The sequence below is a fragment of the Emys orbicularis genome, chromosome 3 (assembly GCF_028017835.1).
Source record: "Emys orbicularis isolate rEmyOrb1 chromosome 3, rEmyOrb1.hap1, whole genome shotgun sequence".
Lineage (NCBI taxonomy): Eukaryota > Metazoa > Chordata > Testudines > Emydidae > Emys > Emys orbicularis.
Window position 1 is genome coordinate 171,673,529 of NC_088685.1, and position 20,480 is coordinate 171,694,008.

General features: G+C 44.4%; 1 protein-coding gene across 3 annotated transcripts in view; it reads left to right on the forward strand.

Moving 5' to 3' along the window:
* The window catches only part of PACC1 (proton activated chloride channel 1), a 33,670-nt gene that overhangs the window by 8,246 nt on the left and 4,944 nt on the right, over positions 1 to 20,480 (forward strand). For all 3 annotated transcript variants that reach the window (XM_065400307.1, XM_065400308.1, XM_065400309.1), the window contains 4 exons: positions 1,879 to 2,094; positions 4,308 to 4,462; positions 7,890 to 8,032; positions 18,477 to 18,621. In XM_065400307.1, coding sequence (XP_065256379.1) covers positions 1,879 to 2,094; positions 4,308 to 4,462; positions 7,890 to 8,032; positions 18,477 to 18,621 — 659 coding nt within the window. The remainder of the gene's footprint in view (positions 1 to 1,878; positions 2,095 to 4,307; positions 4,463 to 7,889; positions 8,033 to 18,476; positions 18,622 to 20,480) is intronic.

Sequence of the window (20,480 nt, forward strand, 5' to 3'; positions counted from 1 at the left end):
GTCAAAATATAGCCACCACTTCTTGCATGTGCCATTTATAACACCCATTTGTGTGTGCAACTATATAGTGCACATAGTTAAACCTCCTTGTGTGTAAGTCAAGTATTGGTTCTTAAAAGTTGTGCAGGCAAGTCGTGTGAGGGGGTATGTACACATACCAAGGGAAGCTGATTAAAGGACTTTGGACAGTATTACCTATCCTGTTGATAGTGAAAGTGTTTGAGAGAGATTTTTTCTAGAGTTAACTGGAATCCTTCTCATGTGCAACTTTATATAATGTGCATACGGAGTTAGGTGTTAGACTTTAGTCTTTAGAAATGTAAGGATAACATATAATTGACTGACTTCTAACCTGGTGCATGCATAGGGTTGCCAACTTTCTGCTCTCACAAAACCGAACACCCTTGCCCCGCCCCATCTCTGAGGTCCCGCCCCTGCTCACTCCACACACCCCTCCCCCCATCGCCCACTCTCACCACACTCACTCACTAGCTCATTTTCACTGGGCTGGCTCAGGGGATTGGGATGCGGGAGGAGATGAGAGCTCTGGCTGGGGGTGCGGGCTCTGGGGTGGAGCCAGGGATGAGAGATTTCGGGTGTGAGATGGGGCTCTGGGTTGGGGCAGGGAGTTGGGGTGCAGGAGGGGGGTGAAGGCTCCAGCTGGGGGTATGGGCTCTGGGTTGGAGCCAGAGATGAGGGGTTCGAAGGCAGGAGGGGGTTCTGGGTTGGGGTGCGGGAGGTGGTGTGAGGGCTCAAGCTGGGAGTGCAGACTCTGGGGTGAGGATGAGGGGTTTGGGGTGGAGGAGGGTGCTCCGGGCTGGGGGGGTGGAGCCGAGGGGTTCAGAGTATGGGAGGGGGCTCCGGGCTGAGGAAGGGGGTTGGGGAATGGGAGGGAGGTGAGGGCTCTGGGCTGGAGGGGTGGGTTCTGGGGGGGCATAAATGAGGGGTTCAGGGTACAGGAGGAGGCTGGACCAAGGGTTTCAGAAGGCAGGAGGGGGATTGGCGCTGGCTCCAGGCAGCGCTTACCTCAAGCAGCTCCCAGAAGAAGCAGCATGTCCCCCGTCCGGCGGCTCAGTGCACTGCCCCGTCCACAGGTGCTGCCCCTGCAGCTCCCATTGGCCACGGTTCCCAGCCAATGGGAGCTGTGGAATCAGCGCTTGGGGCGGGGGAAACATGCGGAGCCCCCTGTCCAGCTCCCACGTGTAGGGGCAGAGGGGGGACATGCCACTGCTTCCGGGAGCCAAGGCAGGTAGGGCGCCTGCCTTAGCCCTGCTGTGCTGCCGACCGGACTTTTAATGACCCGGTCAGCAGTGCTGACCGGAGCCGCCAGGGTCCCTTTTCGACCGGGCGTTCTGGTCAAAAACTGGACACCTGGCAACCCTGTGCATGCACGCTGCAGTTAGCTAGCTACATAAGAGCACTACAGTGCTGAAAGCCTCTGTGTTGATGCATAGATTAAATTTGGTCAGGATCAGTTGGTTCAGACTTGGGAGAGATGAGTCTTTTATGCTGTGGAAAAAAAGGCTCCATCGGGGGACTTTTCGCTGTGAACTCTGAATTTTTCAGCTGATCTGGCCTCTTTTAAATGTGTTTTTATTCTGCCTATTGTGTCCCTAGGCACAATCCGTAATGCAGGAGGTAAAACAAAGGCAGAACCCTCTCCTTACTGATTACGCCGCATCATGTTCATGGGAAGTAACCGCCGACTGTTTGCTTGTCAAAAAACATTATTTATTTGTTCTTGTATTTTAAATCAGACTAAGCCTGTTGTTCCCTCTCATTTCAAATGGTTCATCTTGAAATTAACGCTCTGCATGATTCAGTGTGGAAGACTGTAAGTAAAGACACTTACAAATTTTAATCCCATATTTTGTTCAGTCCTAGATAGTGAATCAGGGACCAGTAGCCCTTCTGTGCGTTTCAGCAAGACCTGCCTAAAGAATGTCTTTTCCGTAATTCTCCTCTTCATTTATCTGCTGCTCATGGCTGTAGCTGTGTTCCTTGTCTACCAAACTATCACCGACTTCAGGGAAAAGCTCAAACACCCGGTGATGTCTGTCTCTTACAAGGAGGTGCCCTTGTATGATGCACCTGGTAAGTCTCTGGAAACAAATCGTCATAGTGGTGAAGTCCAACTGTGTCTCAAGATGTCATTCAAATCTTTGCATGCGTTACTGACAGCATTTTGCATGTAACAAGTGCTGGTGCCATTTACTCTCCATGTCGGTCCAAGTGATGCAAAAAATGCTTTGGGCTTTGCTTCTTTTTTTGTTTAACCCATGGTGGTGGTGACTGCAATGCATGGAACCTTTTCTCGGTGATCATGAGACTGATTTGCTGAATCTGAACATATATAATGTTAATACACGCTTTAGAGGCTCATGCAGCTCTTCAGGGGCTCATATGAGGCTTTTTTGCAGAGTCCATAGACTTGAATGGGCTCATCTTGATCTCTTGGGAGTGAGAAGAGCATTGGCCACAGCAGTGCTCCTTAAGCTACTTAACCTAGCCAGAGCAGCACATCTGACTGCTGCTAGGATCCCAGCCCCTCGAAGGAGCAAGGAAATAATGGTGGTCAAAAGAAGGCAGAGCTTTTGTATTAACAGGATTTTATAGGCAGCCACAAAATCATCATACTGTGATAGTCTGCTTTTGCACTGGCATTGCATCAGTAGGCAGTGACAATGAAACAGCTCCACCGTATCAATATCACAACACAACATCAGAGCATCATATAGCAGTTATTTGGTGACTGTTATTTTTATTAAAATGTTTTGGAGTAGTGCTGTGTGTGTATATATAAAAAATGTGTACTTACCCCAGTAAGCAGCGGCTTACTCAAAGGGACACAGTCAACTTAAAAATCACACTTCTGTCTGAAAATGTTACCACCTACTCTTGTTAGGAGTAATCCCTTCCTCTATTGTTGAAAGATTAGAGAGAAAATATTTGGGGTTTTTGCAGCTATTCTGTGTGCATTTGACAGCATTCTGTGTATAGTTAATTTAATTATTTCCTCTGTAGTCAGTTAGGCCTCAATTCTGCAATCAGACCTTTGTGGAGAGCTGCATTCACAAGCTCAGGTGTCTACTGACATGGATCTGATTGTAAGGTCAGGGCCTTTGTCTGTTCCCCTATGGTTTGTGTGAGTCTTTCATACAGTGATAAGGGAGAAAAAGACATTTAAAAAAATAAAAAAAAATCTGATTGTAAAACCACAAAAATTGGCAGTGAGCTCAGAGGCAGTTGTAGGACCTGAAATTACTTTTAACTTTTTTTAAAACTGACCAGATTTTTCTTCCAAGCATAGAACACTGGAGATCAGCAAAATGTATTTTAGATGCTCTCCACTACCCTTTTTGACTTCTTATGTGAGGGCATACAGGTTATTTCAGTAATTGGTGTAGGTTTATAAATCGTATGGTCATTTATCACATGTAGCATTTTATTTATTTATTTATAGTAGTTGATCTATATTATCTTCAAGCAAATCTGTGTTTCCCAGACTAAATGTGGCATAAGAGCTTTGCTGGTTTTCATGAGGGGGAAGCCGGAAAGAAACACATGAAGTTTTTATACCCACCATTGGACTTAAGGATTGTTGTACGTTTATGCTAAATATATTAATTGCAGCATGGGTGAAAAAAATAGCCTGCCAACCTGATAACAAAAGTGATGAGAGAGGATAATTTGTTGACACATGTTTGATATCTTTGATTTAGCTTGATATAGTATTTAGTAATTATAATGTCTATTTGATGCCATAGGAAGGAACATCTTTTTGCTTTTATTTTGTCAGCCAGTGACTTTAGAGATTCCATAGACAATACATTACTTCTGTTGTATATTTCCAATATGGGCTTATACAATATGGTTTAAGGGCTTGATCCAGTAAAACAGTTAAGTACTTTAAGTGTTTGAGGACTCCCATTGACTTAAGTAGGCCTAGTCACATGTTTAAGTGCTTTTCTGGATTGGGGTTTTAGGACCTGATTCAGCTCCTTCTGATGTTAATGGAAAGATTCCTGTTGACTTCGGTGGGCTTTGGATCAGGGCCTGAAAGAGAAACAGGCAAGGGTTTTGTTTTGTTTTGTTTTTTATCCTGCTGTTCAGGGCTTAATCCGGCAAGGGGCTGAGCACTCTAGCCCTGGTCCAGCAGAGCATTTACGCACATGTTAACTTGGAATGCTTTGTTGGATCTGGGAGTCAGCACCTTGCAGGATTAAATCTTAGAATGACAATCCACTTACTTGGGCAAGAAATCAACTCTCATTTACATTTCTTCCAACTTTTTTCCCCTGAAACAGGTATTGCACTTTACCCAGGCAAGGCTCAGCTGCTTAGCTGCAAGCATCATTACTATGATCACATTCCGCCTCTGATAAACCCAGGTCAGCCAGGAGAAATTGAGTGCACCACTCAGAGAATCAACTACACAGATCCTTTTACTAATCAAACCATGGTAATAATTAAAAAGACAAAGGAACAGAGTTCAGCGGATGGGGTTGTTTTGTGCACTGCAGCATTCCAAAGCAGCAGTATATGTTATCCAGGAACTGCTGTGAAATACTTGCTTTCTTTTTTCTTAACTTTTTTTGAACAATCAGTCCTTATTTTTAGAAATGTGACAGACATCAGTTGGTTTATTTATTGTGGATGCTCAGATAGCTGAGTGATATGTGTGTCATAAGAATCTGAATAGAATGGAACGGAATAGATATTTTTGACAGTGCAACTTTTGGTTCATTTCCTATAAAAATCAAAACTGGCGTGCAGCTTTAGATGGTGCGATATGTTCAATTTGTTGAATCCTGCTTTGGCTGAAGGCAGAAGTTTTTCCATGGACTTTCAGTTGGAGCAGGATAGGTCCTTAGATTCCCTTTTTACATATTCCATGTGTGGATGTACATACATATATTGTAATGTCATATTTACCAAACTTGCTGGAATCTTCATGTGAATTTGGCGTCCAACTAAACTGATTAGAATTAGGAAGGCACACTGAATATCAAGTGAACCCGTAGTGGTGATGCTCACATAAAAAGGAATTGAGTTGTAGTCCACCTTTATTTGCTGCATTTGCAAGAGCAATTTTTGATCATATTTAGATAATTTTTATTTAAAAAACAGGCTGAAATATGCCAGTTTGAGTTTTAAATGGTGGTTCATGTTTAATTTACTCTTCTTAAAGCAGTCTGTGTAAACACCCCTTCATGCCAACCATTTTTCCTCTTCTTTGCTTTTCCCATGGTCTGTCCACTTCTTTCTGGGGAGCTGCCCCCCTCCCCTCTTCTTTGTGTTGATATTTATTTCAGAGCAAAGGCTATGTTAGGTTCAGTTGTAATGTGTTCTCTCTCTCTCTCTGCCTTTGTTATGATTGCCCGTTTCAGTGTGCTAAAATCCTGCATTTTATGCTGCACGTATTAGATACATTTTAAGAATCTTGGTGCTCTTGTATGCTCTGATCTTGCACTTGACTCCACATTGTCAGACCTCTCTGCCTGTGCGGAGAGTCCCACTGGAGTCAACGGGACTTCTCCTGCAAGACAACAAATTGCAGGATCAGGGATCTAGATTGGACATGCTGTCTGGTATGCAACTTCATGTACAATATTATGTTTTCTCTGCTTAAAATGGGGTTCTGCTCCCTGACATCACTTTTAAAGCCTGTCAGTCAAGGTTTGTCTATCGTCGGTGTTGGATCTTAGAATTATATTCATTTGAGATGTTTGGGCTAGATGAGTGACATTCTGTTTTGCAGGGAATCCCCACCTTCTCCTCAGGTAGGCTCTCAAGTCATCCAGGGGCTGCTGGAAGAGGCTTTTGGGATCCAATCTTGCATTCCTTGTGCACACAGAACTCCCAGTGACTTCAAGGCAGGTTGGAGTCAATAGGAGGTGTGATTCCGTAAAGAATGTATGATTGGGCCCTGAAAAGGTACTGGCCTTTATAACATACATCAGTAGTCTGTAGCAGTGGCACAAAACAGTATCATACTTACATAGCCCCTTTCATCCAAATCTCAGAGCATTTTACAAGCGTTAATTGGTTAGCACTTCTTTTACTGATGGAGAAACTGGGGTGTAGAGGCTAAATGTTGCCCCAGGTCACAAAGTGAACTGAACCAGAGTTCCTGGACTCACAATCCACTAGATTGTGTACCCTCTCACCTTACAATAATCTTACTGCAATGTCGTGGACCTTTACTACAGTATTTTATGGAACACTGCTCTTCCAGTGGGCCTCCACCTAGGAGATGTCCACATTTTTGAGCCTTGGATGGGAATGTTCCGGGGAGGCTAGCCCCTCCTGTCACTTGTGCTGCTGGGACTACACTGGATTTTTAGGGTATTATTTTGGGGAGAGCTGACATGGGTATGGCTCCTTGAACTGGGACTCACACCCGTATTCTCTCTAATTTTTCCCACCCATGTGCGGAATGGATTTTGTTATGTGCACCAATATGGAGGTGATGTGTGACACCTCCATATTGGTGCACATAACAAAATTCATGTGGTGGGGGCGGGGCCGACGGGTTCAGAGTGTGGGAGGGGGCTCAGGGCTGGGGCAGAGGGTTGGGGGGTGTTGTGGGATGAGGGCCCTGTCTGGGAGTGCGGGCTCGGGGGTGGGGCTGAGGATGAGGGATTTGGGGTGCAGGAGGGGGCTCAGGGCTGGGGCTGTGGTGCGGGGGGTGGGTGGGCTCTGGGGTGGGGCTGGGGATGAGGGGTTTGGGGTGCAGGCTGCCCCAGGACTGCGGTGGGGAGAGATGACTTCCCCCAGTCCTCTCTCGCCGCAGCAGTTGGGGCCGGGGGAGAGGCACCTCTCCCTGGTGGCAGCAGCTCCGGCGGGCCTGGTCTGGGCCAAGGGAGGGTCTCCTCTCCCCGGCAGCTCTGGTGGGCCTGGGGAGGGGCTTCTTTCCCCGGCAGCTCCGGCGGGGCTGGGCCAGGCCAGGTCGAGGGAGGGGCTCCTCTCCCCCAGCCGTGGCAAGTCTGGGGCAGAGCAGGTCCATGTTGGGGCCGGCGGGGAGGGGCACCTCTCCCCGCCGTGGCAGGTCAGTGCTGGGGGAGAGGCATCCCTGGGTGTGGCTTATTAGGCAGCTGCGCGGCCGCACAGTTTAGAGGGAACTTACACTCACCCCTCCCTGCCCTGCTCCCCCCAGCTTGAAGTGTAGACCTACTTCTAGACTAGCCAGGATCACTCCTCAGGTTCCAAGAGCTGAAAAATCATAGATTCACAGATTTTAAGGTCAGAAGGGATTATAATAATCTAATCTGACCTCAGACATAACATAGGCCATAGAACCTCACCCAGTAACTTCTGCATCAAGCGCAATGACTGTAGTGAAACTAGAACTTTTAAAAAGACATCCAATCTTGATTTAAAGACTTCAAATCTCAGGCAATGTCTACACTGCAAAGTGACAGCGTAATCGTAGTATGGGTAGGCATCCCTGAGTTAGCTTTAATCGAGTTAGTTCAGGTAACAAAAGCAGCATACACATGGTGGCCCAGGCTCCAGAGTACGAGCCCTCCAGGGACCCAGGGTACTTATTTGGGTTGCTAGTCCATGCTAATACATCTACACTGCTGCGTTACCTGTGCTAGCTAAATATAAAGCTAACACGAGTATGCCTCCCTGTGCTATTATCACACCTTCACTTTGCAGTGTGGCTATACCCTTAATCAGCAAGCAGGAATTTAAGTATGCCCTGGCATTCTCACTGGACATCTTAATTGATGTGTACTTACCCCAGACATGAAAATCCCCATGTATACTAGGTTTCTGCCATACATTAGTGACAGGTGGCAAGTTCAGTGACAGGAAATGAGGATTCTTTTACTTTTTTCATAGTTCTATCAATAACTCTCTCTCTTTCTCTGTGCTTCTAGAAACATGCTTTGATTGTCCAAGGACCTCGAGATGTGAAGAAAAGGGAACTGGTGTTTTTGCAGTTCCATTTAAATGAAACAGACCAGGATTTCAGTGCAATAAACTATCTTCTGTTCTCTTCTTTCCAGGACTTCCTCAACAGGTACGCACAGGAATAAAGGGTGTGGCCTAGCAAATATATTGTAAAATGCATATTGTTACTAGTAGAATGAAAGTAGGGCTTCTTGTTTTCCACTTCTGTTTTTACTGATTTTAGGTGTGTGTTTGGGCTAGCTTGGGGCACTTTCATGCTTTGGAAAAATTGGTTTCTAGTCATTAATGTTGGTGACTGAAGAATTTTGAGCTGTGGAAATGGTTTTCAGTGGCAAAAATCACCTCTGATCAATGTTGCCACCACTCATCACTTGCCTTTTGGCCAGTCAGTATCTTTGGTGCAGTCTGTGCTGCTGCTCTGGGTGACCTGGAAGTGAATCTCAGCGGGCAGCACAAACGGGAAATAGATTTTAAAGAATGATTATTTTTCTGTTTTTATTTCTGTTGGGGGTTTTTAAAATCAATGATTAAAAAGAATCCGTGATGTTTTATCTGAAAGCTTAAACATAGTCACTCCGGACCCTCGTGTAAGGCTCGACAAAACGACTCACCTGTTTGGGTGGGAGTTTCAAAAGCACTCAGCATCCGACAGACTCTTGCTTCCATTGAAGTGAATGGTACAACTCCCACAGTATCTCTGCACTGCAGCTGGGAGCAAGCCGGGCTCGTGCTCGTGGGGCTCACGCTGGCGCACTAAAAATAGCAGTGTGGACATTGCTTTGATGGTGTGGCTCGGGCTCAGAAGATCCCCCTCCCCAGCTTGAGAGCCTAAGCTCCAGCCTGAGCTGCAACATGTACTTAGCTATTTTTAGTGCACTAGCGGGAGACCTCCTAGGAAGAGCCCGCGGGCCCTGGCTCGCTCCCAGTTGCAATGTAGCCATATCCCCATTCACTGTAGTGGGAGCAGAATTAATCCAACACTGAGCATTTTGAAAATCTCACCCTTTTATTGAGCCCCCCTTACCTGTGGGGGGAGAGGGGGTATTTTTATTCAGTCTTTGCATTTAATTACAATTACTTGGTTCTGCTGCTCTCTCTGGCCCTGATCCAAAGCCCACTGAAGTCAATGGGAGTCTGCCTTTCTATTGATTTCAATAGGCTTTAAATCAGGTCCTACATTGGGAAAACAGTAATATTCACACACGTGGTAAGAGAAAAGAGAGCAGAGCCAGAAAAAACACACACCACAGCATAGTTCATATAAATTATGGGGACAGCCAGTCCTCTGAGGCGGGGAGGGGAAAATAATATTTTTAGTATTATCATCCTCATCATTTGTATTTCAGTAGCATCTAGAAGCCTCAGCCAGGTTGGGGCCTGATTGGACAGCAGCCAGCACAAACATAGAACAGATGCCTCAACGGGCTTAAATTGCGGGTGCTTTTTGGTAACAAATAATTGATTTTTCTGAAAAATTTTCCACAAAGCATTTGTCCTTCACTGAGAAAGGGAAAACATTAGCTTTCATAATAAGTACTGATCTTCTGTAATCTTACGTAGTGCTAGAACATCCCAGAAAGTATCAGTGTCCAGGTATTTCAAATGTACTATTGCTATTTCAGTACAAGAAAACACTGCTTTGTAGCTTTCAATATAAATTAAGCTTAGCATGAATCATATATTTTACAATCTGCTTTCTTTTTCTAGTTTTTATGTAATATATGTTGCTGCCTTGGTAACTTACCCTATACGGTAGCTAATTGTATCAGAGGGGTAGCTGTGTTAGTCTGTATCCACAAAAACAATGAGGAATCCAGTGGCACCTTAAATATGCATCTGATGAAGTGGGTTTTTTACCCACGAAAGCTTATGCCCAAATAAATCTGTTAGTCTTTAAGGTGCCACCAGACTCCTCGTTGTTTCTACCATATAGAGTCAGCCAGCCAGTCGTGCAATGCCTGTCTCTTGCTGACAGCGTACACAGTCTGAACACTGGCACCTCCAGATGCCTGCCCCTTTTGTGCCATATTCAAGCTCTGCAAGGGTCGGTATGTGTCCAAGTAAGTCGGAACTGCTTAAAAATGAACAATACACAGAGTCCCAGTGCACTGCAGGATTTAAGCCCAGTTTCCATAATGGCATGTATGTCAGACCGCTTATAGGCACAGTAGCTGGGAATTGTGTTTGAGGGAACTCGATTCTACACCCAGGCCCCCAGGCTTGCCATAATTAGGCAGATCAGAGATGACATAATTGCTTAACCAATGGGAAAGGGGGCAAGTTGCGCCGCACCTAAAGAAGCTGCCCGCTGACCCACCTGGCCCTCACACTGGAAGGCACCAGAGCTGCAAAGGCAGAGAAATCAAATGGTTTAAATTGGATCCACATGTAATCGGGTTGATGCAGTGACAGAGCTAATGGGGGTGAATGCCCCCTCTGCAGCCTTTGGGGGTGTGTGGTGCCTTTTCACATGGGGCTGGTGAGCAAGCCTGCACTGTGCTCCCCTGGCAGCGGTGGCTCCTGTCCTCTGGGGCTGGTTCCAGCTCCCTGCTCCAACAGTTGCAACATGGTGCACAGGGTTGTGTGGTCGCTCACTCAAATTTGGTCCGGCCACCCCTCCGTCATGATGGGGAGTGGCTGGGCCAAACCTGGATGGCACTTTGATCCAATGCACCATCGTGCCATGGAGAGCCAGGCCCAGCTCCACATGACAGGAGCCGTCACTGCCAGGTGACTGTGGAGTGGGTTCGCTTCACTCTCCATCTTACCACCATCGACCCATTGTGCCTTCCCTGCCCTGGGTTGCAAAATGTGACTCCGAAGAGACTTATGTGTCCATTTGCAGCAGTAAGGCAAGCGGGATTTGGCATAAACTTTGAACAAACTAAGTAAACTTGGCAGCATATGATGGGTTCAGTTAGGGTGAACAGATCCTTAACACAGTAAGTGTTCTAGCTGAGAGTCTGGGATTAAATGAATTTTGGGTAATGATCTGCTTTGTAACTTTCAATATAAATTAAGCTTAACATGAATCATTTACTTTATAATTTGCTTTTCTTTTTATTCTAGTTTTTCATGTACTATATATTGCTGCCTTGGTAACCTACAATTAGCTACAGTATTGAGAGCCTTAGAAATGAAGTGGATTGAATAATTGAAGAGTCCAAGCTTGACCATGAAATAAATCTAAAAACCTTATAGATTCATATATGCACTTGGTCAGATTTCCAGTAGATGTCTATTTAAGCACGTATCTTGTTTAAATAATTTCCATACAATTCACTCCCCTCCGTCCAACTACTGAGCTTGCACTCTGATGCAGGAATCAGCACTGAGATGTTTATAAAACATCTTCTGTTTTACATCTTTATTTGTGTCACTTTATACTGTCTCTTAAAACTCTAGTTATTGGCTTTTGCTCAGTGTTGTTAATAATTCACTCACTGTAATGATAGAAGGTGATGCTAGTTCTGATAATGCATTCTTTCTCATCAGTGATATGCACAACAGTTCACATAAAGTAACTCCTATTAAAGACACTGTGCAATATGATGGCTGATGGGTTGTATCCTATAGAATTCCTGCATTACTATGCCATGGCTGCATTTAGTTTTTGTGTTGCTTTGGAGAATAATTGACTGGCTGCTGTGAAATGTTCTCTGTTCTTAGGGGCTCTTGTCATCTATGGACGTGATCCAAAGCCCATTGAAGACAGTGGAAAGACTCCTATTGACTTCAGTGGGCTTGGATCAGGCCCTACATGATTGCCTTTGGGCAGAAATTCCATGGGACAGTGTCAGTCTTTATTATATATTGTGCGTCTGTGCTTAATATTCTACAGCAAACGACATCAGTGAAGGCTGCCGCAGGCCTCTGTTGTGTCTGGAGATTTGTATCCCAAGTCTTGTGGTTAACCAAGCGTAGAGACCTCTGCTGGGCCTGACTGTCTCTAGCTGAATTTAACCAGATGTCAGAATCACTGATTTACTCACTGCTTGCTGTGCTCTTTTGGCCTTTGTAGAATGTATGCTGTTTCTGGAGCCGGAGTAGTAGTTGGTTCTTCCATTTGTGTGTGTGTGTGTGTGTGTGTGTGTGTGTGTGTGTGTGCGCGCACGTGGTTTTTAAGGTTGCTGCTGTACATGCCAATATTAATTGTAGTGAGGAAAATTAATGAAACGTTTATTTATAAAAAGTAACGCTAGAGAAGAGAGTTTTTCTTTCCTTTATTATTAGTTTAACATCTGGGTTAGAAGGAAGGAAAACAAAACTTCACAGAAAATCTAGAAGGTAGGTATCATCTTAGCAAATCTAAAATAAAATGATTTCCTTATCTCTGTAGTGTTGCAAGATGAACAGCAGAATTAAATCATAATTGCCCACTTGGGAATGGAGCCTGTGCTATTCAATGATCTAATTAGAATTCACCACTAGTCCCTAGTGCCTGGATTGCCACACACAGAATTGTACAGATTAGTGAATTACAACACAAAAGGAACAGAACTTCTAAAAATATGGCGTTCCCATGTAATTGACTCTATTGTACCTTGTGGCTTGCTGACTTTAAAAGAGACTCTTACACTAGAGCAATAATGAAAGGAATCAACAGACATTTGGTTCAATATATTGGCATTTTTGGGCCAGGATCTTGTATCAGGATTTGCTAGTCCAGACCTCGGTGCTCCGCTGAATCCCTTTGATTTCAATGGGACTCAGTAGGGCTCCAGGTTAGATGATCCTAATGCAAGATGCCTTATGTCATGAAATATCCTAATGCCTTAGTCATGAAATATTTTAGGAAGTATCCAATGTGTCTAGTATTTGTGGTCAAAGGTTAGTCAGTATCCATCTAGATCAGGGGTTGGCAACCTTTCAGAAGTGGTGTGCCGAGTCTTCATTTATTCACTCTGATTTAAGGTTTCGTGTGCCAGTACTACATTTTAACGTTTTTAGAAGGTCTCTTTCTATAAGTCTATAATATATAACTAAACTATTGTTGTATGTAAAGTAAATAAGGTTTTTAAAATGTTTAAGAAGCTTAGATTAAAATGCAGAGCCCCCCGGACCGGGGGCCAGGACCCAGGCAGTGTGAGTGCCACTGAAAATCACGCGTGCCATAGGTTGCCTACCCCTGATCTAGATAAACCCATAATAAGCAGGGGTATTATCACGGGAGGTGTTGTCTGGCACTCCAGCCATAACACTGGCAATCGGGAGAGCAATTTTCTGTGCCTCTGGCCCTGGGCAAGCCACAACCTTTTTGTGCTGCAGTTTCCTCATCTGTAAAATTGTAACGATAATTTACTTTACAGGGGAGGTTCAGTTAATATTTTTAAAGTGCTTTGAGAGCCTCAGCTGCAGGGTGCACTAGGAATTGTATTATAGAGCACTTGCAGCAAGGTCAAGGTTTCAAAGCTGTAATATGTAGAAAAGTTTAATTGGCAAAAACTGAAGCCAGTGCTTAAAGTGTGGGAAATAACGCTTCTCACCAGCGGGATGGGGGTGCTGAGGGGCACACATTTTTCGTATTGTCTGATTGGCTGCGTGCCCCATTTACCTGTCTCATGGGGAAGAGCGTCCAGTCAGGGTTGCTGCAAAACGCAGACAGAGCTCTCTTCCCCCTTCCCTCCAGAACGGACACCATTCGCATAGGAGCAGGAGCAGAAAGAGCTCAGCTCAGAGCAGGTCGGCTCCCTCTTTCCCCCTCCTCTGAGCAACAGGGATGGGTTGGTTCCTCTGCCCTTTCCCCAGCAGCCCTCAGCCAAGGGAGGGTGAAGAGCCCCAGAACTGCTTCTCCCGCCTGGAAGGGGGGAAAAAGGACCCAACTGCAGGGCTTCTCTCCCCCCTACCCCCCCCCGCAGCCTGGGACAGTGTGATAAAGAAATCCAGGAACCGTAGGAGAAGCAGAGGTGGTGGCAGAATTAATTTGGGGGGTGGGATGGGCACATGTGGGGATGTCAGACTCCTCCCATACTTTTCTATCCACGTCAACCACTGACTGAAGCAATGACAGAGCGGACTTTTCAGCGAATCTACCATAGGAGAGTAAAAAGGAAATTAGTCAGTTTAAATTATGTATTTAAAATGCAACAAAATTTTACCTGCCTCACTAAATACAGGTTAAAAGTGAATTGAAAACCCTAATTTTCTCTTCATTTTTATGTAATTTGGAGCAAACTTCCGCCCCCCCCCCCCCCCCCCCAGCTTGGTCTGGTTTTTTTTAGTCAGTTTCATTTTCTGATTCTAATGCTCTGGTACAGTGCTACAATGGTCTGGATTGGAAACACATGCAGGAGCATAGCTAAATGCTTTCTCATTGCTACTCCCAAATTCATTGAATTGAACATTTGAAAAGCCCACAAGTGCTACATCATTTTGGGCCTAACCGATCTATCAATGTCCCTTCATTCTGAAAAGTTAGGGCTGTAGCATTCAGATTGGGTTTCATAACTTACTGCCTAGATTTTCCATTTCCTTGTATGATTTGGCTTGGAAAGTTCTTCCAGGACATTGTAGGTTAGTCATTCCTCAGGCTTGTGATGGGCCTGTTTGCTTGGTAAACTTCTAATTATACATTTTCCGCTGCAAAGTGATAAAGCATTGGACTGTTCTGGATTTGTCCCCATGAGCTATGGCTGTACTGCTCATTACCGTCTCTTACAGCTAACGGAGAATGAGCCATTGTGAGACCCAGTTCCCTTGAATCATGTTTTGTTTCATTTGCTTTTTGTTTGATGTTTTGCCCATTTCCTTTTTGTGTGGGTTTCTCGTATCCGAAGCTTGGTCCTTTTGTCTGAGTGCCTTAACGAACAGCTGATCTAAATGTTCCTAGAGCCACTAAATGCCCTGGGATTTGATCTTCCAAGGTGGGGGTGAAGATAATCTAGTGCTTTTCCTTTGAGCACTGTTTTCTTTGCCCGTAGTTCTGCTTCTTTCATGTATATAGTGAAATTTGAACGTGGGTTTCTCTTGAACATTTGAGCTTAGAACATATCGCCTCACCTCCCTGGCGGGGTGTCACTTTTGGATGGGCCCCCCCTTCCATGCATAGTCATGTTAAGCCAAAGAAGGGCTGATCAGACACCACAGCATAAGGCAGCCATCACCAAGCCTGGTCAGCTGCTGCTCTCCCCAGGCTTAGCTCCACCACACTGCAATCAGAGCTTATGGGTTGGTGCGAAGAGAAACAGGAGCCCAGCTGCTGAGTGTGCAGGGAAAAGCGGCTTGGGCCCAGCAGAGGACACTCAGCAACAGTCCTTGATCGAGAAAGGCAAGTTGGATTGGCCAGGCTCCTGCGCTTTAATGGAGTGCTCAGAGCCTTTAAGGCCAGAAGGGACCATCATGATAATCTAGTCTGACCTCCTGCACATTGCAGGCCACAGAACCTCACTCACCTCTCCTGTAATAGACCCCTAACCTCTGGCTGAGTTACTGAAGTCCTCAAATCATGATTTAAAGACTTCAAGTTACAGAGAATCCACCATTTACACTAGATAGGTCTCTGCCAATCTGACCCAGGAGAAAATTCCTTCCTGACCCCAAATATTTTGATCAGTTAGACCCTGAGCATGTGGGCAAGACACCTAGGAAAGAATTCTCTGTATTAACTCAGAGCCCTCCCCATCTAGCATCCCATCACCAGCCAGTGGGAGATATGTGCTGGTAACAGTCGCAGCTCGGTTACATGCCATTGTATGCAGTCGTACCCCTTCATAAACTTATGAAGCTCAGTCTTGAAGCCAGTTAGGTTTTTTGCCCCCACTGCTCCCCTTGGAAAGCTGTTCTAGAACTTCACTCCTCTGATAGTTAGAAACTGTTGTCTAATTTCAAGCCTCAACTTGTTGATGGCCAGGAGGGATAGCTCAGTGGTTTGAGCATTGGCCTGCTAAACCCAGCGTTGTGAGTTCAATCCTTGAGGGGCCATTTAGGGATTTGGGGCAAAAATCTGTCTGGGGATTGGTCCTCCTTTGAGCAGGGGGTTGGACTAGATGACCTCCTGAGGTCCCTTCCAACCCTGATATTCTATGAATTAGTTTATATTCATTTGTTTCTGTGTACACATTGGTGCTTAACTTAAATAATTCCTCTCCTTCCCTGGTATTTATCCCTCTGATATATCTATAGAGAGCAATCATATCTCCCCTCAGCCTTCTTTTGGTTAGGCCAAACTCTTTGAATCGCCTCTCATAAGGTAGGTTTTCCATTCCTCAGATCATCCTAGTAGCCCTTCTCTGCACCTGTTCTCATTGGAATTCATCTTTCTTAAACATAAGAGACCAGAATTGCACACACTATTCCAGATGAGGTCTCACCAGTGCTTTGTATAATGGTACTAACACGTCCCTGTCTCTGCTGGAAATACCTTGCCGGAAGCATGCTAGGACTGCATTAGCCTTTTTCACCACTGCATCACATTGGCAGCTGATAGTCATCCTGAGATCAACCAATATACTCAGGTCTTTCTCCTCCTGTCACTTCCAACTGCTAATTCCCCAATTTATAGCAAAAATTCTTATTAGTCCTTAAGTGCATGATCTTGCACTTTGCACTATTAAATTTCATCCAATTTCTATGGTCATCCAGATCTTCTTGAATGATATTCTGGTCTTCCTCCGTATTGACTATACCTCCCAACTTTGTATCCTCTGCAAATTTTATTAGCACACACCCACTTTGTGCCAAGATCATTAATAAAAATGTTAAATAAGTCTGGTACCAAGTTCGATTCCTGCGTAACTCCACTAGTAACCTCCCTCCAGCCCAACAGTTCACCTTTCCTTCTGACCCATTGTAGTCTCCCCCTTAACCAGTTCTTTATCCACGTTTCAATTCTCATATATCCCCATCTTCTCCAACATAACTAATAATTTCCCATGTGGAACTGTATCAAATGCCTTACTGAAATCTAGGTAGATTAAATCTACTGCATTTCCTTTGTCTAAAAGAATCAGTTATCTTCTCAAAGAGATCAGATTGGTCTGGCACGATCTACCTTTTGTAACACCATGTTGTATTTTATCCCAATTACCATTTACCTCTATGTCCTTGACCACTTTCTCTTTCAGAATTTGTTCTGCTCTCTCTGCTGGGAGTAGTTCACTCACAGAGGTCCTGCTCCTTTGTCTCTCCTCTGAATGATCATAGACTTCCCTAATATCTCCCAGCAGATCTGGTTGTTAGTCACATGGTTCCCATCATGTGACCCAGGTGCACATTCTTTTCACCCCAAGAGGTGAGCTAAATCTGGCACAGGTGTGGCTGAGCCCCAACCCTCTTGAATGATTGGGTTACCTTATACCATGCTCTTTAAAAATCAGCTGCCCCTGGTTAGTAAAAATGACCAGCCTGTGCCTTAACAAATCATAACATTAGTGGGGTTCAGCTGCTCATTTCTCATGAAAATGTATTAAAAATGGCTTCAGGGATTGGCATGAAGCAGAAGGGGGCTAGAAGCACAGGCGTGTGCAGCCCCACAAAGAGATATTTATCTTTGGACCAACTGACAAGAGGTTAATTTCTTGAGCTCTTTACCTTTTTGACCAGAGGTTGGGTGGAAAACAGATGCTATACGCAGAAGAATTAGGCCGCCTTTCCATTCACTGTCAAACAGGTACCAGCAGTTTAAAAAAAGTCAAGCCCATAGTACTAGAAAGTAATCTATTTTGCTACTACGAGTCACTGCAGTTAGGTGGTAATGCCTTCATTTGGGAGCAGTCAGGTTATGAAAACAACTGCTATTATTGCAAAATGGGAGTTTCATTTTAAAATCAGGCCTTCAGTATATATTCCAGGAACAAACAGAATGTGAGTTTCACAAGTTAGGATAAGTATGGTGTTGTCACTTAGTTACCTTATCACATCACCAGAAAATCCAAGAACTTAAAAGCAAGAAAATGAGAAGTTAAAGACAACAATGTACAGACATAAAACACATTCTTATCAAGTACACAGAATGCACTGCAAGCATATGAGAGGAACCTCTCTGCACATACAGAACCTAGCCTGAGAAGAGGGACTCTGGTTCTGACTGAGGTTTCTAGGGGCTGCTGTAATATAGGTTAATAATTGAGTGGAGGCTTGATTGTTGAGCGTCCTGGAGGTATTTTACCAAGAAGGATTGACAAGCAACGTCATTCAGAGAGGAAGGCTGGCCTACTGGTTAGGGCCGTAGCTGGGACTTGGGGGACCTGGCTTCAAGTCCTAGCTTCACCCAGAATTTCTTCTGTGACTTTGGGACATCATGTAATCTGTGCCTCAGTTCCCAGTCTGTAAATTGCGGATAATAGCACTTCCCTACCTCACAGGGGTGTTGTGAGGGGGAAATACATTGCAGATTGGATCAAAACAGGTGTGTAATACAGATAAAAAAAATTAAAATCTAACACAAGTTATGTTTTAGGAGTTCTGTATCTGGTGTCCAAACAAGCAAATCCCAGTTAAAAGTAACTCCAACGCATTGTAAAAGACCTTCAATTTTGCAATTTGAGCATCCTGAAGTAGTAAAATATTTTGGTCCAAATGAGTTCAGAGAAGTAACACTATTCCTTGCCCCCCAGTCCAGATAAAACAGAATTCATGAAAGATTGCGAAAGCTCATACTCCAGCTGGAAGTTCTCGGGTGGTTTTCGAACCTGGGTCAAAATGTCCTTGGTGAAAACAAAAGAAGAAGATGGGCGTGAGACTGTGGAGTTCAAACAGGAGGTAAGTAGTCCTCTGTAAGGGTTTTCTGAATGTGGCAGACCTTAGCTGATTGTCATTCTGTAGTTGCTGCGAGAATCATTCAATACATACGGTGCAGCAATAGTAACCTTGTCTAATAGAGCTGCTCCTCAAAGCAAAAGGCAGCATGGCTTTGAAGAAGCTTGCTGTGATGCATAGTGACAGATATGACTGACTTTCATGTTTCATTGGTTCCTTATTCCAGCTCTCCAGCAAGCAGTTTCAAAGTTGCTTTCCCACATTTCATAAAAGCATAACACAGCGGAGAGTTTATATTGCCCTTATGGCTTTACTGATGTGGCCTGGAAAAACTTGACTGGACAGAGAAGCCAGGAAGCTGATTGTCCTTGTTTATGTTACACTGGTGAGACTAGACCTAGAATATCAGAGTAAGGAGCTGGAGAGATTGACTTGTTAGAAAATATTAATAAACGTTAGTTTAAGGCTGGGACTTTCAAAAGGAGCCTAAGCTACAACGAGCACCTACAATTATTTTCAAGAGTGAGAGGAATTGTCTAGGTTTGTCCTAGGGATGGAAGTCAGCATAATGGAAAAGGAAAATTGAGGCTGAATTTTAAGAAACAGTTCTTAAAAAGATCATCAAATAAACTGTAGAATAGATGAAGGAAATTAAGGAAGCTTGGGTCATTTAGAAGTAGACTAGACAGTGCACTTCAGAAAACATGGAAGTGAACACCAGTTCAATGGTGGAAGATGACTACCTATGTAGTTATTTTCATCTCTACCTATGGAATGGTTTTACCCTGAATTTCTCCCAGCACGACGACACTGAAGGGGCAGAGTAATAAAGAGATGGTCTACACTAGATAATTAGGTTGGTTTAACTACATCCCTCAGGGGTGTGAAAAACTCACACTTGTTAAACTAACCTAAGTTCCCTGGAGGCAGCGCTAGGTCCATGGAGGATTGTTCTGCTGATGTAGTTACCGCCTCTTGGGGAGGTGGATTACCTACGCCGATGAGAGAACCCATCCCGTCTGTGTAGGTAGTTCCAGCGCTGAAGCGCTACTGCAGCGCTGGCTGTGCTGCTGTAACGTTTTAAATGTAGACAAGCCCTAACTTGTCTCACTCCCCGTGTTGTTTGGAAGGAGGCATCTGCAAAATCAATAGAACTGCAACTGCCTTGTATGAAACAATTGATTTGGAGAAGGGCAGCTGTGACTAGCAGGTGAAACATTTCTTTGCTAAGAGCAGCAGAATATATCCATCTGTTTTTTGAAAAGCATGTGTTTGTTAACCTGTCGCACAGTTGGAAAGAGAAATGCTCATTATAACATGCTGTTTTGCTCTTTGAAGGGCATGTCTTCCAGTTCTCACCCATAGCTCCCTAGGTGCAGAAGCAGCATGGGGGCAATTGCAAAGCAGTGATGTCAGGAGGTGCCCCATAGGGTATTCCTAGGGGAGAGGAATTCTGAAATGATACAGTCAGACTATAGTAACAGTTTAAAAAAAAAAAAAAGTTGAGCAATAGCCCCGTAAACGGGATAAAACTCAGAGTTAACCAGAAAAGTCATTTTAGAAAGCAATGAAATGCATAGAAGCAAATCAGGGGTTCATAGGGATAGACGGTGTGGGTGTTGATGACTAAACTGAGCTTCCAAGAGAGAGATCCTTGTATTGGAGGATGAGTTAAGTTTATTTTTCTTAAGAATCTGGCTATGAGGTAATGAGAAAGAAGACTCTTCCTCTCCTTATTGAGATTTAAAACAGTTTAGATGGGTGCAAATTAGACCTTTCTACAATTTATATTGAGATTCTAGAGAAATCCTGGTATTAAATAAATCAAGTGTGATCTATTCATCCAGTAATGGTATTTGTCC